This window comes from Oryzias latipes, chromosome 15, assembly GCF_053564925.1.
Source record: "Oryzias latipes strain Hd-rR chromosome 15, Olatipes_Hd-rR_3.1".
Classification (NCBI taxonomy): Eukaryota; Metazoa; Chordata; class Actinopteri; order Beloniformes; family Adrianichthyidae; genus Oryzias; species Oryzias latipes.
Genome location: NC_136251.1, coordinates 24,449,364 through 24,475,023, shown reverse-complemented (window position 1 = coordinate 24,475,023; position 25,660 = coordinate 24,449,364). Strand labels below are relative to the sequence as shown.

Here is a 25,660-nt window from a genome sequence, read left to right as displayed (position 1 = left end):
AAATTTTGGTCATAATCCAACCTGTGTCTCCAAGCACAGGATCTTTAAATTTGACATGCAGATGGATTGGTTTGCTCACAAGTTGTTGTTCTGGGAAAAACGTGTTTGGACCCATTTCAACTCCCTGGAAAACCTGGTTGGAACTCTCATAAAATACTTATTACTTCTACCGGTAAATGCACTTGCTTCCTGTCAGTCAGAAAATAGTTCTGAAATGATGGGATAACTAGAAGATTGCTTGTGTATAAAGTTACTGATGCTTTTCTCTTTGGCGTGGAATCACCTGAATGCACAAAATCAGCTAATCGGCAAAACATTTTGGCTAATAAGTTTAGTAAGTTTGGTAGAAACTAAACTCTTCAGCTATTAAGTGTTCCCAGTACTCTTTTCATCATGATTATACCAGTATTAGCCAGATTTAAAAATCTGTCTTTTAAAAATGCATTTTACACTTTATATTCAATCTAGAAACCAACCGTTCTGTACAGAGATGTTAAGTCTAAATAATGTAAAGTAAGTGCAACAGAAATGGAGAGCAATATTGGAGCTACACAGCCGTACAGTTTTGAGCCGTTGTAAGTTTTAGTTTCAAGTAAAATACTATCTTTAGCAGAATGGTAATTTCACTTTTTTGTGTGTAATGTCTGCATTTGTTGAAATGCATCATGGGACATTTGAACCAAGCATGATTACATTGGTTGAAAGGTTAAATGATTAAAAACGTAGAAATTCCCAAGTTACGGAAATTCTACTACATCGAGTTTATTCCCATTTTCAAAACCTGCTTGTTTATTAAAAACTGTTTTGTAGACTTGCATTAATGTAAAAAAACTGTTGGCTTCTTAATTAAATATGAATATTATGCTTTTTTAATAGAAATGTGATTTTTAGAAAATACCAAAACAAAACATTTTGATTTTTTTTAATCACCACAAGCACTTAAAGAGCCTTTTATCAGGCAAAGTGAACTTTTTAAGCTTTTTATTGTTTTATAGTGTTTATTCCCACTATAAAAAACTCCAAAGCTGTATTTTAATCTATTCATGTCTTTCTGAGCATTCCTCTAAAAACCTGCTGTCTTAGCCCCAGCCCCGAAAACAAGTGAGTTCTCACATAGTAACATGAATAAGTTAGGAACAGCCCCTTCCAAGAAGAGTCTGCGCTGCCAGGACCGCCCCCAGGCTAACACACTTCCTCCTTTGGAGCTAGCGGTGATTTGCTTTTATTTTATATGCACAATATGCACATCCATCTTTGCAAAAGTTCAGATTATGTTTGTTTTTGTGGGCGAAATGCAGAAAGAAAAACTGCTGAGGCAGACTCTAGGCTGATGTCATGAAATGGGCGGTACCCACATGGAGCGAAAGGCGGGGCCTCAGAGATCAAGTCGTCTTACTTCTTGATTGGAAAATTAGCTGCAGAAATAACTCGCATTTCATTTTTTGAAAATCGTTCTTAAGCATGCCAAAGGTAATATTTTATCATACACGTGGATATAGTTTACTCTAAAGGGCTTAAGAAAAGCATGATATAGGCCCTTTAAGAAAATCCAAATGAGATTGCAACAAAAATAGTAAGTCTGACGTGGACAGAATTTTTTTTAAAACATCATGTAATTAATCAAAATGTTCTAAGTGCTTTACTAAAAGTAGAAATACAAATGCTGTAATTCAATACATTTTTCAAGACCTACTAAAATTTAAAGAATTGTCTTGATTTTATTTTTCCTTGGGTTATCTTGTCCTTGAGTCTGTCACGATCTGTCTCAGTCTTGATCACACCATCTCAACAATAAACAGACGCACTGGATGCAGGTGCAGTGTGAACCGCAGATACTCTTTGTTGCAGCTCTTTAATAGGTTGAATTGACTTGTAAAGAACTCTTCCATCAGAACAGATGTTTCTTGTCAGGGATTTAGGTTCAAAACAGTCAAAAACAAGTTAGAGATAAAAACACTGGGCAAAAACGAGTTGGACATTAAGAAATAACATTTAAAATGAAGTGGAAATTTGTTTCTGTTAATTTTGGAATTAGTCACTACAGATATGGCTTACAATGGTGTTTATTTATTCATTATTTTACCTGTAGACATTAGTGATTTATGGATATATATATATAGATTAAATAACCAAGACACAGTTGGAGGAAAATCCAACCAGGATTTTGACCATTCGAACCAAAAATAACGGCCCGTGAGGCACGACTGCTGCTGTGGTCGGAAGCTGCTAATGAATAGAAAAGACTTTCTCCAAAGGGCGCGTTCTCCTCTGGCCTGTGAATATTTTGTTGTTTAAATACACTAGGAGTAGAACCACAAACTCCTAATGAGGATTTCACTGTAGCATAATAAGAGCCACGGTCCAAGTATTGACATTCACCTCCATCAGCCAGGAGGAGAGACTCCACACAGGTGTGGCCAGCTGAACAAATGCAGAGAAGGGACCATGTGCAGAATAGAAAAATGAGGTGAAGAGAAGAGCAATTAAGGTCTCTTGTAAACAGCATGAAGGAAAGTGAGAGGAGACTGCGGTTGCCATGGAAACAGACGATTGGCAGGGCGGAAGTGTCGGGGACAAAACGAGAAAAGAGAGTCTGCTGTTCATCACATGTGTGCCGTGGCTTTCTTCCGACAGATCTGTCAAAGGCTGTGGGAGCACTTTAGCTTCCGTCTTTGCGGTTTCAGTGTTAGTTGACTTTTGGAGCACTGGTGCTAGGGTCCAATCCTTCTCCACCCTTGCGCCATAAATCATACAGTTTTTCAGTTAAATACAAAAAACCTCAGACACTTTAGTCATTCCTCTGTCAATTTGATTGAAGTGTTTGTCTGATCTCGTAAAATCCTCCACATGGGCCGCGAGAGGCGAACGAACGGCTCCTCCATTATCCTCCGCTTTAGGTCCCCCTGTCAGGTGTGACAGCAGTCACTTTAGGGAGTTTCTCACCGTGTATTTGGGGACGCAGCCTCCCCCGTCCACCTAACCACAATGCACTTCTATATGTGCAGCATGAAAATCTCAGGACACCGAGACGAGATAAACACAGGTGCGGAGAATTTGTCGTCTCCATAGAAACCACCTCCCAAGGACTCTGATGCACTGCTGATGAAACCCGTGTTGTATTTACCATATTACTTAGCATTAAGAGGACACCTTTTGTAAATTTTTAAAGACCCGCTCTGATGAAAATGGTGGTTTTGTTGTTTCTAACATATTCTTGTGGCTTTTTCTGATGTAGTATTAAGAATATGAAACTCAAAATTGCTTTTCTGAGTACGTATTTATTCAAATTGTGAATCAGGAGTAGATGAAAAAAATACACTGGGTGGGCCACAATCTCCCTGATCTGAGCTTGAGGCAACGGCGAGGGGAAGGGGCGGTGGGGTTGCTCCTCATCAAAGGTTCCGCCCACAACTCAGAGGTGAATTTCTAATTAATTATTATAGAAACTATGTCCTAGAAAACATGTTTTTAGATTTTGGCTGAAAATGGCATAATGATAATTAAGAGACCACTGGGAAGTGTTTTACAATAGATCACAAGATGATCGGGGTGAGAAAAAACCTCCTGACAAATGAAACTTCTTGCAAACTTGGTGTATGTTGTTATTTTTCAGGTAAGTGAGACTTTTTTTGCTGTTTGAAATTTTTGTCTGAAAGAGTTCTGGGATGCTCAAAATAAACGAAGGGCTTTCATGGATAATTTCAGGACTTCTGCACAAAGACGAGGTTTGGGTGGAGTACACGTGTCACATTCTGTACATTTCTTCCAGAGCAGAGTCTGCTGGTTGCAGCAAGTCTGAAGGTCTTGACTGCTGATGGGTCAACGGGAAGCTTGTCAGGAGTGTAATGACTGCTTGTGTGTGTTTAATGCAAAGCTCAAACCCAGAGAGAAAACAACCCGGATGACTCGAGGTTCACAGTTTTGTGTTGACAGAGAATTTGCAGATGATGGTGGATCCCCGGCTGCTTAAAGAAAACCTCTTTGGTTTTTTTTTTTAAATTTATTTTGAAAATGACTGTCGCTGAAAACTCTGTGACCTCCCCGGGGGCTTGATTACTCCTCTGAACAAACAGGAGCGGTCCACACGTAGGAGAACAATAGAAAGGATGTTGCCTCAATAAAATATTTATTACTGCACTTTTCCTGAGACTTTTAAGAACCTTTGAGAGCAATCTTTCCAAGAACCAAAGCTTGTTTGTTCAACTTGGTTTTGCACATTTTTTTTATTGAAAAAATTGTTTTTGGAACAATGAAGTCCTACTCTGATCATCTTATGATCTATTGTAAAGCATTTCCAGTGGTCTTTCAATTATGATTGTCGTTTTTAGCAAAAATCTAAAAACCTCTCTCGTTTTCAAGGACATTTCTGCAGAGCAGAAGTAATTCATCAGAAATTTGCCTTTTAGTTGTGGGCGGGGTCATTGGCGCATAAATCATCGCTCATTTGTGTCATAAGCCTCCACTTCCCATCATCTATTTGTTTACACTCTCCTGCTAGCTTACAGCCCCTCACACCCCAATCTACTATTACCGGTGCAACAAAATGGTGAGCAATACTGGAGCTATTCAGCCGAACAGTTTTGAGCCAGATGCCAACGAATGAAAACGAAGACTGACACCGATCTAGTCGTCTACAAGTGGATGCATCAGAATGGAGCAGAGCAGGGAGGTTGTGACCCGCCCAGCATATAAAGTAATAAATGCAATTTTTTTCGAATAGCATTTTTTTCCATCTGCTCCTGGTTCACAATCATTTGAATGAATAAATACTCAGAAATGCCATTTTGAGCCTTTTTTTTTTTTTTTTATAAATGTGTACTCCACCATCTGAAAAAAACATGTTAAAAACACCAAAAACACTATTTTTATCACAGTGGGTCTTTTAGTTCCTTTGGCATTTTTGGGAAAACAAAGTTTTAGTATTAATACTGATGTAAGGCTGAGATAATGGTGTAAATTCAGAACCCCAGGAAGCACTGAGGTCTAGTGAATTCCTAATGCTGCGTGTGATGATGGAGAGAAAAAGAAGGAGCAGGCAGTGAAGAACTGCTTTAAAAGCCAAAAGATGTCAGCAGTAAAGTATCACCATCTGTTCCCTCTTAGAGACCTAATATCAGTTCCATTCTGTGCAAAAAGGCATCCCTTTACCTCCAACTTCAGTCTCTAGTAGACAGAGTGGACAAACATTAACAAAGCGGGAGGCTGAAATGGAGATTTGGGGGAATGCGGATGACGTGCAGAGGGACCCAGGAAACAACAGTCTTTTACACATGACTGCAGTGAAAAATGTAAATGCAGAAATGTGACAGTATGATGGCCGACCAGCTGGGGGTAGTGAAATTTTGACTTTAAAATTCAATCTGTTCGTTCGCCTTTCTCCACCCATCTCTCCATCAGATTGCCTCCGCCTAACTGGAACTGGATCTTTCCAACACTTTGACTCACTTATTTTCCTTCCCAGTTCCTGTCCTCGGGAGTTTGCGATTTAGTTCTGCATGTTGTAATTTCTTTTCTTTTCTTAATGTGAGCTGCTGGAATCACAGAGTGAAACTTTCTGAAGCATTAGCCCAATTGCAGTTAAAGTAAAAATCTTTGTAAATAAGATAACTTTAAGGCAGTGATTTGTCTGCTTGGTTCTGCCTTGTTTCAAACCTCATTCTCCCCCCCCCCAACTCTTACATTGGGCTGTCTTGTGGCTGACATAAAAATGATTTGATGCACGACACAACAGCTTGCTGCAGCTTCTCAAGCTGTTTATGAGCAGCCTGCCTGGAGCTTCACCCACAAAGAGCTGGAAAAGGGCAAGCCTGCTGATGAGCTGAGCTCTACTAAAGACAAAAAAAAAAAAAAAAAAAAAAAAAAAGGCACAAACAAGGACTAGTTATGAGTCCGTCAGATATAAACAGGAACGCAGGAAAAATCTAGGATCAGCAACTGAGACTTCGCTAATGGTGGAATTTGAAATGCTTGTGAAGTTCTTCTGAAAGCGGTGAGGTCATTTATCTGAAATGGGCTTTTACAGTTTAAAGATATAACATGACTCATTGAAACCATCTCATAATGATGTGAATCAGCACTTTGTTACTTTCTAGGAATACATGTCCACTTGATTTAATTGGAAAAACCCCTAAAGTATATTCATTTTCCTAAAGTTACAGGAATATGCTTTAGAGGTTACATCTGCAGCATTGCTGCATTTTTTTAAATGACATAAATGTTTCTTAAATGTTTTTAAGAAAGGAAAAGTCAGTTTAAGTTAACGTTTTAGTCTCTGTTTGCTTTTACGCAAAATTAAATGTGAAATAATTGATTTTACTTGTGTTGCTTTAGCTCAGAGGAGCTTTGAAGTCATGTCAGCAGGGGGCAGAACAGCCAGCGGTGTATCCAAGCAGAGAGTTTTTGGCATGCTGGGGTGTAGTCCTCTGGACAAAATTTGGTTTCAATGTATATGATGGAATCTAAATCTTTATTTCAACCACTTTTGTTCAAATAAGAAATAAATTAATTTTTCAGACATTAATTTATTTCTGTTAAAACTGCAAGCGATCAGGTTCCTTTGATTCAAAACGCTGCATCCTTCTTTCATCTTCTGCTCAATCTTTTTAAATAATTTTTACCTTTTACGATAAAAACTTTTTTTTTTTCATTAGTAGCATTTCAGAGCCTTTAGCAGGTTTTAAATAGAGATTTTGTGTTGAGTTCAACCTCAAGTTTCCCAAAAACCCTCAGGTTGCAGAAGGCTAAACAAACCAGGGCTTTGCTTGTTATGGTTTGAAATGCAAATGCAACTTCACGTAAATGGCAAGTTTGTAAGATAATCAGCTTTTCCATGCAGGTTAAATGGATTATATTTATCTGGAAACCAAATTAGACTGTGCTTTCACTCAGCAGATGGGTAGAAAAATAATGCAGAGGTCCAGCCTTCATCTCTCATTAGTGTAAAGATGTGGGAGTGGGGGAGGCTGTTTCAGTCCGAGGTTACTTTCAACAGTTAGATGTAGTTTATACTGGAATCCACCGAGCTGTGTCCCTTTGGTGGACGGTGCTTAAAACAAAGGATGCTGTGCTACAAAGACGGAGTTGTCTTTTGTTTGTCCTTGGCAACAAAAAAAAAGGTTTCAGATCAGCAGGATCATTAGAAAAGCATGTCAGCTTTACCAGCGTATCGTAATCGGAAAGACTGAATGTCTAAAAGACTCCCACAGATTATTTTAGCTCACTGGCAAGGCAGCGACTCACGTCGAGATTTAGGGAAGGAGGCTTTGAAACCCCAGGCGAATTTGTATGCCAGGAGCTCCTTGCAGAGGGTTCGTCTGCTGCAGACGAGCTTCAAACAAACCCAAAGTCCTGGTAGGGTGCTAATAATTTCCACTAAATTCTGCTATCTTATATAAAACCTTACTGTGTTAAGACTTGCATAATTAGACATTTGTTTTATTCCAAATGCACATATCTAAATTTGTCAGAAATGTGGTACCATCTGTTTCACAGCAGGTGAGGGCAGATGATGTCATCACAAATGGACTGAGGCCCAGAAATCGGTCAAAAGGGGGGAGAGGGATTTGTTTGTTTTGTGCATTGAGGTCAGCCCTGATTATGGCTTTAAACAGGACAGATGAGCTCCTGTCATTTCCCTCAAAAAGAAAAAGCACAACTTTTGTTTCCACTTGAGTTTATTACTTGAAAGCACATCAACTATGTTTATTTTCCTATCTCACACATGCGCAGATGTTTGTCTTTTTTTGTTTTTGCCCTTCTTTTAGTATGTATTATTTGCTGGTGGAGATGCCAGGTCAGCCAGTTCGAGGGCACAAAGCACAGGGAGCTCTGTCGTCAAGCCTCGGCGCTGCTGTCTGCATCCCGATGCCCTTGAATTAATGTTCGCACTTAACACACACACGGAGTAGATTTTTATATTTTAATGCACCTTTGTGACTTCATAAATTCACCCTGATGCAGAGTTAATTCATTCATCTTTAGCTGTTTTTATGCATTTCTTTACTTTATTTCCTTTCAACTCTGATGATGAAGAGGGGTTCTCAATTAGAGAGCTTCAAACTTGGAAAATTGACTTTCTGCCAGACACTTTTTGACTTACAGTCAACAGTTTCAGTTTCACACTCACAGTAAGTACTTTCTGATAAATGTGAGCCACCTGTCCTGGAAAAATAGATCAGGAGATGTATAACCAGAAAACTGTTGGAACTGCAAAAACGGAAAAGAATTAGTGCAATCCCAAACAGATTATTCATCAGATCACATGGAAACAGAGTTGCTGTTGTGGCTGCTGTTGCTGCAGACGCAGGCAGCTGATCATTATGTAATGAGAGATGAGGAGAACTCTTCAGCTTGAAGGCTCAACCCTCCTGTAGGATCGGGTTGGTATTTAGATTTGTCACTTAAGCATACAAAAATAATAAGTGGGGCCAACAGCGTTTCAGAGAAAATTGCTGCTCTACATAATTACATATCAGCATGCCACAACTTTCCCCCAAGAACCAACTATAAAAGATCCCCTGCATGAAAACGTGTGGTGACAAACAGCGGAGGGAGGGCTATGATTTGGGCTGTTTTGTTCCATCCCCACTCTAAACATCCAGACTGCTCATGTGTACTTATTTATCTCATCTGTTGACAAATTAAAACAAAACGGACTTGGATAATTCATTTAATTTGCCTCCTGTCCCTGACTTAGTCTCTCCAAGTGATTCAGGCTTGTGTCACATGTACACTGTTGACATTTTATTCAAATCACAAAACCAATTATTGCAGTAAATGCATTATGACTAAGCAAATAAAATGGAAACACACAGTATATAATATGGGGGGAGGAGTCAGGCAATTGTGTGTTAGTAGTGATTCCCGTAGCAGCAATGGTTCACTTTCGTGCTTCTGCTTCGGTAAGTGATGTAACTCTGTCTGTCGACATATTTCTTCAAAGTACAATGAGTTCTGCACTGGTCTGTGACAGTAAGTTAAGCCTGGAGAACCCAAGAACAATTGTCTTCTGGGCTTTTTACAGTTTTTGGGACTTTTTTTGGTTGTTTTGGATAGCAGGAAGTTAACAAAAATTCAAAATAAAAAAATAATAATGATGTATTCTGATAAGTACATCATATCTAGTACATGACCTGTGATTTATATTATGGTTTACTAAAATTAAGAAACAATGTTTTCTGAGAATAATCAATAAGTACTCTGGTTTGTTACTTGACAAAAATCTGCGCTTTATCTTATAAGAGCCGAATTATGACAACTATCCATAAATATAATACGAAATAACTCAATAGGGGTGGGATTACATACATTTGGTTCTGCCCACTCCTTTTCAAGCAATAAATCAAACTCTACTTGACTTTAGTTCATAATCTGTATTTTTTACTGAATAAAATGAGACCTATCTGTGCATTGTATGCAATACTTCAAAAATCTCTATTTGTAATTATGAGTCATTACACTGTTAAGAGGATGGCTTTATTTTTATACATTTTCATTCATTTCTCTTTATTTTTTAATCTGTGCATTACTTTATATATGAAATGAGTTTGATATATCTGTGATTTCATGTTGTGTTGGCTACAACTAATGCTTGAATTAAACCAATTAAATTAAATCAAAGCATAGAAAAAATGAAAATGTAATAAATAAATAAAAACAGTGGCCAAATATGAACCCATGTTTTCTCAAGGGGGTTACATTTTGAAGCCTATAGGAGATAGCTAGTGAAAAAACTGTACATCAAAACTAAAGCAGAATGGGATGTCACACACTACAACAAGGAAAATGGCAAAGCCACATTGAAAATGTTCTTAGTTTCTGGGGTAAAGTTTTTAATCTAATGTGTCTGCCTTGGTTTTAATGCATGAGCTATCAAACATTTATTACAAATGGTAAACTTTTGAATTGTTTTCCCATTTTTTTGTGGATTTTTCTAGCCTTTTCATTCCTTCCTTCTTCCAAAAATTACATCTATCTTTCATAGGAACTTTTAAATTCCTCCTAAAGAGTTTCTTTCGCCTCTCATTTTTTCAGTTCACATTTCTGTCAACTAAATGCCAGATGCAGAGTTTTAATATTCAAAACAATATTAAAGCCCTTCGTGTTGGAGTAGTTTCCTCGAAGGAAATGTCCTTCACAAGTGTCACCCTCACAGAGAGGTCACCCTGTTCTCCGCCTTTATATTAAAAGCCAGCTGACCGTCACGTGGGCCAACAGCAGGAATCCCTTTCAGCCAGTCTCCATCAGCTTTCACGGGTTCAGGCAGATGTGTCCCATTGGGTGGCAAAATCGAAAAGATGAGAAGATAGAGAGGGGGGCGGGGTAATGGTTAAAGCTGCAAATCAATGACGCTGCTGCTCTGTCAGCCAAGTTATTTTGGGATGATAGATCTTTGGCTTTTGCATGGATGAGGTTCACAAACGACCAAGTGGCATGACATGTAAATTCAAATCTTATGGGAGATTTCCGTAGATTTCTTTCTTTCTTTTTGTACTTCACAGAAAGCTACATTTGCAATAACCAGGATTTTACTCAGAACTTTATCTTCCTTATTCCTTATTGTTTCTTCCTCCCTTTCTCTTAATTAAATAGAGACGTGACTGACGAAGCAGACACACAATTTTCAGATTTGTACTTATTAGTATCCATGACTGTATTTGAGAAGGCTATTACAGCTCAATTTCACGCGCAGTAGGATGTCTGACATGTTTTTCCTCTGCAGAAATCAAACGGTAAAGAGTTCTTGATATGCTTTTTGTCCTTCTCCATCCCTTCATTTTTTATCTCCAGTTTCTATCCATGATTCTTTATTCATCTCTGCAGTATTTCATCTATTCCTTATTTGGATCTGACACTGTACGACCTCACATGGGTTCCCTCTGGCTTTAATAATTTTATTAAAATGAAAAATTTAGTTTTCAATAAAAAATATTATTAAATCTTTCTATGAACTGTTTATTAATGGGATATTGTGAAGGCTTATAAAACATTAACTTGATAAAACAAAAACAAAAACAGAATAGTTTGAACAGTTTAATTTTAATAATTGTTCATTTAAGTTGTTTTGAGGAAAATGTTTTATATTAAACATCTTAGGTATTTTTGATTTGTGAAGGTTTGTGAAAAGTGAATTCTGGAGTTCTGGATGTCACCAGGACCTGTCACGTAAGGTTATCAAACTAAATGACTTTACTGCATGCTTGTCTGAAGCTGCTTTATGTTTTTGATGCTACATAAAGCAAAATGATCTGCATCGGGACGTTAGATGAATGTTAAGCATGCAAGGCTTTTAAAATAAAAGCAGTTTTTTGGTGCATTAGCATCACACCATGCAAATAACCACCCACTGAGAGGTATTTGTGCGTGAACGCCACTGCTTATAGTTAAGTCCGAGTCAGACGGACTTCCTAAAGACTGTTTTTTTTTTTTTTTAAGTGAGGAAATGGAAACAATATTTATGGCAGTGTAAACGAAAACTGTCAGGACATTAATGCCATATCTGGCACTCTAAGAACCAGTTTTTTACATTCTTTCTGAATATTTATCTATATATTTTTGATTAATCCTCAATTTCTCATATTCCGAACTTAAAAAGAATAACTTTTCGTACTGTTACGCTATAAATGTGATTGTTTCATACTATCAACTGAACCTAAAGAGTTGATCTAAACCAAACCAAAGCATCCTTCAAACACATATTATTGAGTATGATGTATACTTTATAGAAATTCTATATTAGTTGCTGTTGACCATCTTCACCTGGTTGGATGTTTTCTAACAGGCAAAAAGCATAGATTTTCTTTTCTATTGCCCAATTTTTACCTCATCTTTCTTAATCTTTATAACAGATCTTTGCTGAAAGATTCTTAGCTTTTATGTTGGCAGACCAATCAGCTTGCAACACCTTGTCCAACAGTTCTTTTTTTGTCCAACTGTCTCTTAAAACCTGAAAGAATTGGTGTTGACTTTTCCATCATGTTCTGTAAATTCAATTTAAAACCCCCATCTTTAGATTGCTGTCAGTTCAAATGCTGCACAAACCCTCTTACTAATTAAAATCTGCAGCTTTTTGGTTGCTTGCTGTTGCCTCGTCATTTATCCAAAATGTTGCTGGGATTGAAATCCATTGTGTATATTTAAAACGTCAGTCAGTTGTGGGTCTGCACAGGCTTGTGTTTGCTCCCTTTAGTACCGAAAATGAATCTGCGTAATCGATTGAGTTTTGCAGGAAGATGAGACAAAAAGGTAGAGCAGTTTGAATTTTTGTAAGGCAGAAGTTTGTCAGCGAAATGGACTTAGTGCTTCTGTTCCCAGGTAGTCAGGGCAAACGCTGGCCTCGTCTGTCAAACTGTGATAATTGAAGTTTTTCAGAGTCAAAAAAGCATCCATGTTTCATTTTGATTTCTGATAGCTACTTTTATCTGCCGAAAGATTTCCTTTTGACTTTGTTTCATTTATTTTTTGAATTGTGTTTTGGTTTCTGGAATTGTCTTTATTTTTAAAATCTAATGTTGTTTTTTCCATTTCTTGTTTTGCCTTTTTTAATTGTTGTAAACCTCCAGCCCACTAAATAGTCCCTCCTCCACAACCTGCTCTGTTACTTTTTTTTGTATCCCACGTATTTTGCACAATAATGTCATAATTAAAATGCATGAAATAGTGGATTTCATCATTAATTTATTAAACTGTTTTCCTGTCATTTTTCAAAAATTATGCTTTTTTATTCTAAACCTTGAAATAGCATCAGTTCTGCAGTGTTTAAAAAAGATTGATTTGTGTGTTTGTTCATAGACTTTGCCTTGAGATGCCACATAGTGTCAGCATTTGTGCGTTTGCTGTGCCCTTGAATACAGCTGTGAGAAATTGTGTTATGAATTACTCTTATCTGGTCTCCAGCCAGCGTCCCCTCAGTGCTTGCCGTTCATTGGCTGGGAGGGCATGAGTAACGGCCTCTCTGATTGGTGGACTCTGACAACCTGTATTTTTTTTTTTAAAGGGTGGAGGTTGTGTGTCTTGCAGGAGAGCTGTGCTCTTTAAGGTGAGGTTGACTGAGCACACTGGAGGGAGTCTATTTAAAGGACCCGCCCCCCCCCTCTTTAATGATTCAACAGTTTGCCCCTCCCCCCACTTCTCATGAAGATCAGCTGGAGGAAGTGGTGCTCAGCCAATGGGATTACAGTAGCAGATTGACTGTGTGTGCTGCTGAGGAAGCCTTGAGGCAAGCCCGGACAAGCAGCAGCTCTGCCTCTGTGTTTGTGTGTTTTAGGAAGAAATGTAGGGCAGCCACTTTGTCTCCCTCCCTCAGCCGGCTCTCTGTCTCTCTTCCTATCTCTTCCTCCGTCTTTGTTTCCACTCTGCAGTCGCCACGGCGACGCGACATTGTTGCCGCCCGCATTTTCACTTCCGTAATTGTTGAGGGATCGTCTCTTGGATTCTGCCCGTCTGAGGATCTACAGAGGGGGCATGTGTTGTGGTGCGTGAGGGTGTGTGTCTGAGAGGCAGAGAGGTGAGGCGGCTTCAGGATCCAGCCATGAATTCCTGTTGGAAAATGAAGATTCAGGTATGTGTTGCCGTTGAGTTGTTTGTTTTGTGCGGCTCACCCAGCATGTATGTTGCAAATGAAGGGAAATGAGGGGAGGCCTTGTATGTCTGGCTATGGCAGAGGGATTCAGTGACATGTTTTGATCAGTACTTTTGCATTTGAAACTAAAGTGAGACTCCCTCTGTCCTTTTCACTGGATCACAAATGTATAAATGTATCCACCTTTCTGTGTTCTTTTTGATTGTCTTTATGCTTGTGTGCATTCAGCCCCGTCTCTGCGAGATGTCCTTTCACGCACATTCAGGGTTACTTAAATATTTGTGCACGTCTTGCGCATTTCACTAAGCATCTGCCACCTCTCCAGTGTTAAAGGTTGACCCACTTTCTCCTCCGCCACTGCCCTCTGTGCAGGAGAGCATGGAGCGGACAGATGCACTGTACGCAGCTTCCCACAAGTCTGTTTGTGTGTTGTTGGAGCTTGATAACAGATTGTGAAGGTACAGAACATTATGAAATGCCTTGTCGGCACTGGTTCTTACACAAGAACTCCTCCCTGCCTGATGGCCGTGTTCTTTGCTCGTCTTCTCTGGCATTTAACTGCACTTTTCCAGAAATAAAGAAGAGTAGTCGAGTGAAGCTCCTCCTTGGTGAAGCAGCCAGACATGCAAATAAACACCCTCCCTTTTTCTCTCCCTGCAGCTCAGGATATCACATTATCAAGTGATGAACCGAACTGCAGAGGTTTTGTGTCAAATCCGCAGCTGGGTGGAGAGAGGAGGAGATTAGAGCGGTCACATGTCATGGCAGAGCTTAGGCCTTGTTCCGCAGGGGAGATGGAGGAAGAGCTGAGAAAGACGAGCCAAGAGAGAGATGAACCCTGATGGGAAAGGATGCAAACAAGTTTTTTGTTTGCGATGTGGTTTCTGTCACTGTCTCAGTCACAAGTTGAGTTTTGCTTTTGGTTCAGGATTACTCAGTATTTCTGAATCAGCCCTCAGGCTTACTTTGAAACTTTTCTTTTTACTCAAACAAACTATGAAAGAACATAATCTTTCTTAGATTTTGCTTTTAAAAGATTACTCATTTCATACACTTTGGAGCCCATTTTTGTAGGCTCTCTTAAAGCATCCACTCTGTTTGTAATAGTTTTCACTCCTTCTTCTAATATTTTAGTTCCCGTTTGTCAGATCCAGGGATTTAAGATTAAAGACCCACTCCAATAAAAGTTGTGATTTTGGTGTTTTTAACATGTTCTTGTAGCATTTTTCTGATAATGAATGACATTTATAATGAAAATTAAGCTTAAAATTACATTTTTGAGCTTTTTTTTTGGTTTCAAATTGTTGTGAATCTGGAGCAGACAAACAAAAATTTCTGTCTGAAAAATCTTGTAGTTGTGACGTAGTTGCTATAGTTGGCCCAAACTCCTTCCTCCACTCCACTCCGATGCAACCACTTGCAGACAAATGGATCCATTTACATCTTTGTTTTCCTAATCTGAGCTGGCATCTGGCTCAAAACCTTTACGACTGGATAGCTCCAATATTCCTCGCCGTTTTTGTTGCACCGGTAACGTTATGTTGGGGATGTGAGGGGCTTCATGCTAGTGGGAGAGCATGCAAACCAATGGATGATGGGAAATGGGGACTTTGCTAGCTTCCACTTTATTGAAGCTGAAAGGACGTCATTATATTTCAGTTATTTCATGTTTATGTTAATCTTTTGACCTGATAATTCCCCCGTTTGAGACATTTGCTCCACCATAACTGTATTGTTTTGTGAGCAATAGGGGGAAGATGGATTCATAAGGAAGCAGTTATAACCGAAGCTAACCTCAACTCAACACACATGCTTTGTGTCTTTTGTATTGTCCTTTTCTGAGTTGTATTGTCTGCAAATACACAGTTGTGAGTACTGCTTGCATGTAGCGTAGAACAAAAATACAAGGCGTGCATGTTCAGTGAAATCTGTGCTTATGACAGCAACACTGATATAGATTTATGAAAGCTCTGACATTATTTCTGTCATTCACTGGCGTCTTCATGCCTGACTTTGTGTATCTACGCTGTTTAGACCATTCTGTACTTGTACAATCAGCCTCACATTGATGCAGCCTCATCAGTGGATGTTGCCTGAGATCGAGTCCCACTGTTTGCAGTCCTGAACGTCTCTGAGCTGATTTAAAGTGGTCGGACTTCTTGTATTTTTGGATGTGAAACCAAAGAACGTGTTTGCTTTTTTCGCTTGATCTCCTACTTCTGCTTTCCCAGTAATAAGGCTGACCAAACCTCTGAATTTCATAATTTACCAGAAGTGACGCTGTTGATTTTCATGCTAATATAGAACAGCAATTTTGATGAAGATGTCTCAACAATTGACTGTAAAGACGTTATTCGTTTTCCTAGAGGTCCGTTTAGCCATGCAGCACTGCTGTAAAGTCTTTAGTGGCCTTGATTTTGAGGGTTTTTCACTAAATTCTACAAGCTTATAATTTAAAAAGCTGAGTTGATGTCTGTCTTTCTGCAAGCATTTCCTCCTTTTTGCATGTCTTTGAATGGATGACTATTCTTACGGCAGGACTGAAGGGTTGAGCACTAATAACTCGGCTGAGAAGCACTGCACCACTAATTATCTGTGGCTTGACTTTTTCCTCACAAGTAATGACTCGTGTCATAGAAAAGAAGTAAACCTGAAGTGGTGCTAATGAGGCGACAGGATTTCAGTGACTTTACTAACATACTTGTCTGGATGTTGCAGCTACATCCTCCTGCTTCTCTACCTCATTTTGCTAGTTTCAAATGTCTGAAAGTTTTCACTTCCCCTCCAGTTTGATGGATCTGAAATGCTTAGTCATGATAGTTACTCCTTTACCATTTCCTGTTCGGACATTCCACTTTAATTATAGGCGAGGAACGCTGAGGGCCAGAGCATCAGCTAGAGTTTGAGGTAATACAGAGAACTATGCTGTTTTTAGGAGCACAGTTGGATGCTCTCATTTGCAGTAATACTGAAAAGCTGCAGGTTTAGTTGAAAAAAAAAAAAAAAAAAAAGTCTGAAGTTCCCCTCCTGCAGTCTTACACTGCCTGAATTTGATGCGGGGGAAAAATGACTTTGCTGAAAAACCACCTTAAATACCAACATGCACCGTGTTCAAAATGACGTGTTTCCTTTAGAATGCCTACAACGTACCGACATGTAAGAAATATGTTGCCCTCAATTCTTCTCTGAACTGCGTGACCTGCCTGTAATTTCCTCCGCCCTCAGATGCTGCCATTGTTTTTTCGATGCGTCTGTGGCCATCATCCAGGCCACAACTGTTTTTGCTCTGCATATTTGAAATTTCTCATCTGGTTGAGATTTCTGGCAAATATTTCAATTATTTTTGTAGCTTCAGGAGTCAAATCATCTGTCAACTTGTCTGCAGAATTTTGAACATTCACACAAAAGATAACAATGCCAAATTTGAACCTTTCCATTTGTCGGAATGATCCTTGAGGATCCTTTCCACTCCAGGCATTTATTTTAGAGAACATTTTTAACAGACTGTGTCTTTTTAGTTTCATTTTTTGTCTATATGTATTTTTTGTTCTAGTTTTATAGTCATGAAGTCTTTTAACGGTTATAAAGAACTATCTATGCACATTTTTGTGCTTTGTTTGTACTTTTCTTGGAAATGATAAAACGTTTGTCATAGATTTAGTTTTCTTTTTAAAATCTTATGTCACTACAAGCTTCTGTGTGCAGTTTAACATTTTTTTCCTCATTTTTCGTCTTGATATTCTTGGACTTGATTTAAATTTTAGAGAATAAATGTCTACAAGCTCATAGTTTGGCCTAAAAAATAAAACAATTTCTTCCATGTAATATGGATATATGTCCAATGTCACCATTTTCCTCAAATGCATTTGTAAAATCTCTTATAAAAAATAGATTATATCACCAGTCACCCGGGTGTTCATGTTAGGATGCTGGCAGACTCCTTCAGCCTTCAATACAAAATCACATTTGGAAAAGATCTGCTTCCAAAATACCTCTTTTGCCTGACGTTGGTCGACATGTCAGCAACTGAACATGTTAAAGTTAGGCCAGAGATGCTCCAAAGTCCTGTGTTGCAAGTCAGGTCTGAAGTCTTAAAAGGTATAATAAAATAAATATCGGATTGTCAAAAATCTTCATGAAACTACTTTTAAAGTACTAGTTGGGATGCATTGACATGCAGTCCTGATGCAAAAGTATGGAAAAGAGAGCTTTTATTTTTAGACCTGCAACTTCTTGGAGACAAAAAAAAAAAAAGCAATAAACAAAAGAACATTGTCCACCAGTCTCAAACCTCAAGTCCTTGAGGTTGCAGGTCAAGTCTTATGTGCAACTCAAGTCTCAAGTCCAAGTCCCCATCTCTGAGCTGGGCTTGTCCTAATTTCATTGATTCCTATTTATTTTAATTTATAAGAAATCAAAAGAGCTTTGAAGTATTTACTTCAATTAATTGAAAGCTTATCAGCAAATGTTTGGAGAATCACATTTCTTTAAGTTTTATTTAGTATAAAAGATACAACATCAATAAATTTGGGGAAAAAACATTTAATTTTGGTTCATAAAGCTGTTTCTTTTTACCCTGGAATGTAATTTTTGTTCTTTTACTGCATCATTTTCTTTCAAAATAATAACTTTTTAAAATGCATATTTCAGTGTCCTCTTTATTAATCTGGAGTTCTTTGAATGTGCTTTATATCCTATCGTTTAGATTAGATTAGCCGGTTTTCTCTAGGAAATGCGTAAATGGTGGTTCCTGCACTGAGAAGTGGAGGTGTACATGAGCAGAGGGTCACTGAACTGCAGGGATTAGGTAATCTTCCTTTTTTGGTTTCTTTGTTTCTTCTGCTGCGTTGAGTTCAGCTGCTTACAAAAAGAGGTGCATTGTGTTTATGGATAATAGATGAGAAATTTGCACAGGGATTCTGTTAACGTCTGGAAACGGCAACATCTGGTTTAAGAAAAAAAACTTGAGCTGCAGTGCAGGTTTGCTTCTGAGGCAGAGGAAGTTGGGAGTGCAGGGACTTAAATCTCTGCGTTGCCTTCAGGGAGGCTCCCACTCTTTCATTTTCAGGCTTGAAGCAGACTGTAATATTAATGATGTGTTTACAAGTGATCAAACTATTTCAGGGAACTGAAAAGTTTGCCTTTAAATGCTCTCATTAAAACATCGGTAGATTTGCCTTCTTCTACTCGGGGGATCCCGGAATAAACTTGAGTCGAAAAGAGTCCTTGTGTTGCTTAATGATGGGCAGAAAAGATGCCAATCCTATTTCGGTTTGTGCCACATGCTTTATAGATGAGTAGGCAGAAGAAGTCTGGGCACGTCTTGTCATGTGGATGGAGTTTATTGTAAAAGGTGTTTTGAAAAGCAAAAAACAAACTCAAAGGTACGTTTTTACAAGTGTATAAAGCAGATAATGTAGCTTTATAATAGTGATAATAGCTTTAAATTTATGTAATGTTATGTAATGGAAAAGGTTTGTCATGCAGCTCATGCTTTATGGTCCAACTCTTCCTTTTAACGATCAGTTTTATGTTTGTTGCTGCTGTAAAGCGTCATCTTGATGGTTCCGGTTTATGCTGGCCGTGTGGCACGATGCAACGATATGATGCAGAGAAAACCTTTCTTTCAACAAACTACAACACCGTATCATTTCAGATGCTAAATGAAGATCGTAGTTTCAAGATTTTCGTCATCTAGGCAGTCAGTTTAAAGAGCTTTGATATTTTTTCTGGTCTTAGATCCAGAGATCACCTTTTATCTAATTTTAAAAAAGTCTATCTTAGGTTTCAGCTGAATTCAGAAAACTTCAACCTTTACATCTATCCATGTTGACAGATGCCATCCATCCATTATTAGAACCCACTGAAGGGCTTTCAGGGTCACAGGGTGACAACAGCCAACTCGGATACTGTTGAGTGAAGGTGGGAAACAAACATTGACTGTATATGAGTACTGGACCCAGTGAGTCTGTTACCCGTAGAAAACTACTAGCTTCCAGTTCCAACGTAACAACAATGATTGGTCAGTCTGTCTGAGTCTACATTTGTCTGCCAATCAGGAAAGAGCTTGTTGGAAGTCTACACCCCTACCACTTGAAAGTGGGCTCAGGAGAATCGGAGAAGTATTTTGAACGTTTGAACAATTATTGAGGCATCTGATAGGACAGTTTGTAACATTAATAACATGTGCTGCAATAAAAGTATAAAATAAAAATAGGATTGGCATTTTTTTTTAAAAGATGGTTATTCTTATAAATATAGTGAGTAATCGCTGTTAGTTTCTCTATGGAAGTCTGTCAGATTTTGGCTTTTTGGAACCAGTGGGTACTTCCAGAGGGGAGGGGTTGCTCAGTCCAGCTTTCATTTACAGTCAAGTGGTACTGCCTGAAAAGTTTAAATGAAAAACGGATTAAATAAAAATGCTTAAACGAAGGTTAAACTCACTAAAGTTGAACCAGATTTTATCATTTCAACAGTGTGGAGTTGTAAATCAATGCTAGTTTGTTTGTCAATTACAAAGAGATTAGTATATGCGGCTGGATGGATAATCTCTTACTGAATTCTGAAATTCACAAACGGGACCGGTATATTGACCAGAGTTTTCCCCACCCACCTCAACAATCTTTAGAAAATGACCAATAAGGTGGGACAAATGAAAAGAGCTTTGTTGGGTTCATCCACCTGCCAATCAAAAAGACACTCTCCCAATAATGCTGAAAATTTAGCTTGAATATAATAAATTTGCCCCTCTCACCACATCCTTGAAATGCCATGAATATGAAAAAAATGAAAACATTTTGGTGCAAATTCTGACTTTTGAACATGAGTCGATGGGAAACTGTTACCTTTTGGCACCAGCCTCCGGTGGCCATTTGAGGAACTGCAATATTTCTATTTTCAGGATTGCATTCGATTTGGAAACAGAAGTTTGTGGTTTGGTCTGTTGGTTGCAAAATGATCTTTAGTAACTTAAATATATTTTACTTTGATTTAAAATGAAGAAAGACATTTTATGCCAAAAGTGAACAACCTCTATGCTAAACTTCGATTTTACTGACGAAAAACTTTGTATGAAAAGTGCAACTTTACTGACAAATTTATTAGAAACAAGGTTAAACTCACAGAAGTTTTATCTGCATAGAAGCCAGCTGAGCTGCTCTCTGAGGGCCAGAGGCAGTGGCCTGAAGAGAAATCCGTTCGAATATGACCTCTCCCCTTATACGCTTCCTTTTACAAGCCTAAATCTTTAGGGTCTCATCTGAAACCCGTGTTACAGGATGCTTTGCCTGCTAACAAACCCACAGAGGAGATGGGGAATGGTTCCCCAGCCAACTTAAACCTTTCTATCAGAAAAATGTATGAGTTCTGAGAATAAAGCCTACTTTCTTGATTCCAAGGAAGGTGACTCCACACTGTCTGCAGTACAGTTTAAATTCAAATGTTTTTATTCTTGTAATTAGGATTTAAATGGTTGGAAAAAAAACAGCCATGTTTCCTACTTATCTGGCATAATCAGTTTTGTCAGATAAGAACCAGTACATTTTGCATTCTGAATGCAACTGAGAGATATTACCAGTAAGGTGTGTTGTTTTTCATTGAAACTTTATTTTTGATGCTCTGCATGAATTATAATATTGTTTAGCTCAACACACTGCATCAATTTAAAAAGGTGGAGTCACCCTCCTATGACATTATATTGGCCTTATTGATGAAATAATGACAATAATACTGAAAAAAAAAAATAATCTGCCAGTGAAAACAGAAAGATGGCTCATCTTTTCTCTTAGGAGTCTTGAGTGTTAAAATTCATGCATGAGATGACAGATCTGTGTGTAACTGCACCAACCATAAATTCACTGCTCCTTTTTCCACAGTAAAACCAGATATGACTATGATAAGTGAATGTGTGGGTTTGGATGATTGTTAATCCCATAATTGCATCAAAGGGAAGCGAATCCGAGTTGTCAGCTGTGTCTGGAGGGTCTGGCTTGTTGGGATGCAGTCATGCATTTGTGTTGTATTTACATGACCTCAGGCGGTAAGAAAGATGAGAGGAAAGTCAGCAACAAGGGTTTGAGAGGACGGAGAGCGTGTGGTCTTATTACTATGGTAACTAGATGGAAGAAGCTCTTGTGTATAATCTAAGGGCCCTTTTTGTTTGGAAAGGAGGTTACGATCCATGATTTTTGGTGTCAAAGCTTCTCAAAAGGACGAGTTGATGCTTCAGCTTTCAGCTTTTCAATGGTATAAAGGGTTTATATTTCCTATCTTCTTTGTAGTAACATGCATTTTAAAGACATATAGTGCTTTTTATTTAAAAGATAACATAAAAAGGTTGGATAGTAAGGGGGGGGGGTTTAAAGTGAGGGAAAAATGTGAATCATTAGAAATCTTTTGCTTTAGCGTAATTTAAAAAAAAAAATACATTTACTGCATGTGTCCTTTGCAGACTTTAAAAAAATCTGACTAAAACCATGAAAGATTTTATTTTCATGTATCTTTGACCAATAAAGAAATAAAAGTGTATTTATAACTAAAATATCAAATATTTACTTCTCTGTTTTCATCTTAGGAATAATTACCTAGTGGAGGTTTATCTCATGGGTGTGCACATGTCCCATCAGTGTGTATTCAGTCTTGCATAACTCTTATTGATTACTTATTAAGTTGACATGCATGGCTCCAACATCAATACCAAATGCAGTAAAAAAACGGTGGAAGATTCTTATCTGGTTTAGGAGGCTCGACCTAAAAACGCAACTTTAAAACGCTCATTGCAAATACTTTACTTGACCTCCTTGGCAATGCTGATTATATGGTGCAGCTTTATTTCAGTAAAATAATCTTTCCTAAGGCAAACATCCTAGATTCAAAGGTCTGCTGGGCGACCGCAAAGTGTTCTGTATGTTTGGGCTGCTTATGGAAAAGCAAACAGTATTTATTAGCTGTAATTGTTCATAACATATTCAGACCATAAATATCAGGCATGCAAGGTGTTTTATGCAACTTATGTGATTCTGTATTTTAGAGGAGAAGCATGAGATGATGCTGTTTAACAATACGAATCAGATGCTGGCTGTTCTTTAAATCAAGTTTACTTTGTTAAAAATCAAAAAGTGTGCTTTTTGATTTTTAACAAAAAAAAAAATCAAAAAAATAAATTAGTATTTGTACATTGGGGGTTGGATAGTTTTTGTTTATTAGTGTATTAATATTAGTTTTCTGTCTTGCTTCTTGCAGAATGAAAAGCCTCTGGGTCACTCAGCAAGTAGATCCAGCAATATATCAAAGGTGAGTCAACCATGTACAACTAAAAACCCACTACAATGAAAATGGTGTTTTTAACGTGTTCTTGTGGCCTTTTTTGCATCATTGAGGACATATATATAAAGAAAATTCAGCTTAAAAATGGTGTTTCCGAGTATTTCTTTATTCAAATTGTGGTGAATCTGGAGCAAATGAAACATGCTGTGGGAAAAAAAAGTCTGTAGCTGTGTCATAGGTGCTTCTATTGGGGGGCCATAAATTCCCCGCTCCGCTACAGATAAATAGATCCATGTATGTCTTTGTTCTCCTTCTCTGAACTGGCATCTGGCTAAAAACTGTAAGGCTAGTACCATTTTAGCTGCATCAGTAATGGCAGGTTGGGGTTTTAAGGGGCTGTAAGCTAGTGGGAGCGATTGTAAACAGATGGATGATGGGAAAGCGGGTTGGGATTACTCTGCGTTAACAGTTCCGCCCACAACTCAGGTGAATTTCTTATTAACAGCCGACGATCTGCAGACACAGGTTTTTAGATTTTGGCTAAAAACGGCAGAATCATAATAAAAAGACCACTGGGGACGCTTTTGAAATGGATCAAAGACTTTAAGTGACGACAATCTGCATCGAGTTGTTGCAGCCTTTCATTATGAAACTGATAGGGTAAACAATAAATGTGGTTATAGTTTGAGTAGAATAAGATGAGGAAGAACCTCTGTCCCTCTTCCTTCTTTTTTACCCCCTTACTTCTCTGTTGCCCTGACACATCTCCCATTAAATGAGGCTCCAAACTGCAGTTTCTGTGCATGCTCTCTTGAGCCTCTTAAAGGATAAAACCGTTCCTTGTGCTAATAGATGTCATGGTCATTTTGTCACCGCAGGACAGCACCCAGCAGTTACGTTTCATCTTTTTACTCTTTTTAAGTGGACCAGCATGCCTTGCTCCGTGCAGGTGGTAAATGAGCTAATCTTTGTCGGGGTTACTGCTCCGGTCAAATATTATCACTGTTTTCCAAAAGCGGCGTGTGGCTCAATTAGTTAATACAATTAATCAACTGAACTGTGCTCCTTTTTTATTTGGAAGGCTAATTTACTCCTCCCTTACTTTTTTTTTAAAAGGAAAATAAAATAATAAATAATTTGAAGGTTTTTGCTGGAAGTTGAAGCTTTTGAAGAAGATTCAGTAAGCAGAAAAAAAAAATTTAATTTTGGTTTATTGTTTTTGTTTATTGGTTTAAAGAAGATGTTACACAAACACAAAAAGGGGTAAAGGAGGCTAATTAAAGCTAAATAAATGGAAGTATGGTCTATTGATGGCAAAAATCGTAAATTCATCTTTAAAATCTGCTGAAGTTAGCAAAAGAAAGGAAACCTTGGTTAAAAAAATAAAAAAATAACATGAAACACTCACCACAACTATAGTAAATGCTACAGACGAAAACCCTAAATGTTTGAAATAAATGGTTAAAATTGCTTAAAGTTTGCAGAAATGGTTATCTGTCATTAAACACAATGTTTTCTGAACCTTTGAAGCCATCCAGTTGTTTTAAATGAGCCTAAAAATGTTTTCGACATGTTACATGACCTAAAGGTAAAGTCCTGAATGGACATTTTGATTTTGAAATTAAAGTTCAGAAAAAGAGGAGAGAATACCGATTGTTTTACAATTCAAAATGAAATCATACACTGACTGTCATTTTTCTGGGTTATTATTTCACAAGTCTAGCTGCATATCCTAGACATTTGTCAAGATGAAACCAGAACTCAAAATACAAAAATATTAAGGAAATAATTTAAATCTGATTTTTTAAAAATGGTTTGGTGTTTTCTAAACACGGCATTTGAATCTGTTTAGCAATCTCAGGTGTTTACGACGGTTTGCTTACCTCTGTGGGAAATCGTCTTATTTGCTCTCCGTTCAGAAGCAGACCTTTTTTTCTTTGCATGGAGACAGACACAGCAGGGAGCAGCTGGAATAATATTGATCTCATCTAACTTTTAAAGAAAGTGACAGGTGCCTGATTCAATTTTGCAAATCCATTACCTAAAGGGTATGGGGGGGGGGGGGTCTTGAGGTTATGTTTTTGTCTTTGTTTCAAAAGGAAATATAAAAAAGCTCTTAAAACACTCTTTCTAAAAAATGAGCCTTATATATTTTCTTGAAAAGCTGCAATCAACCTGGCTGTGACAGATATTTAAATGTGTGATTTGCTCCGGCAGACTCTGAATGACACGACCTTAAATGCAGTTGAGGCACAAGATGTTGTCCCCTCCACCCTCCACCACAGTCCTCCAGTTAGCGGTTTGAAATGCTGACACAGCTGAACAGGATTTTCTCAGTTATGAAACTAACAGATGTTTGACTTTAGTGCGTTTAGGAATTCTCAAAATGAGCTTGCCAAGTTGGCAAAAATGTGGGCCTTTTTGTTACAAAGTTGTACCAGGAGTTGGGTTCTTCTTAGCAATTCCAGAAATGTTCAGTGAATTTAAAAAATAAAAAAAATAAAAAAAAAAGTCAGTGTGGGTGTTTTGCCCTGGGGTGGGAGTCATGTAGTGATAGTTGCTTGGTAACAGTTTTCAACAAACCCTAACGTGGGATGAGCTTGACGGGACGAGAACTCCACCTCTTCTCATCCTTTTTGCACTATTTTCTTCCACGCATAGTCTTTTCAGGAATCTGCCATCTGATTTCAGCAGATGGCAGTGATCCAGCCTGTTGTCATTAAAAATCCTACCTGGACCCCCATTCCTCTGACAATTGTGTGTTAAATGGAGTGTAGGAAATTAGGTATTAGCAATGGACAGCCTTAATTACCAGTC

The 25,660-nt window shown here is 38.1% G+C and overlaps 1 protein-coding gene across 4 annotated transcripts in view; it reads left to right on the top strand.

The window, feature by feature from the left end:
- Positions 1-25,660, top strand: part of marchf8 (membrane-associated ring finger (C3HC4) 8) — a 75,277-nt gene that overhangs the window by 29,293 nt on the left and 20,324 nt on the right. For all 4 annotated transcript variants that reach the window (XM_011484453.4, XM_078932036.1, XM_011484454.4 and 1 more), the window contains exon 3: positions 22,820-22,870. In XM_011484453.4, coding sequence (XP_011482755.1) covers positions 22,820-22,870 — 51 coding nt within the window. The remainder of the gene's footprint in view (positions 1-22,819; positions 22,871-25,660) is intronic.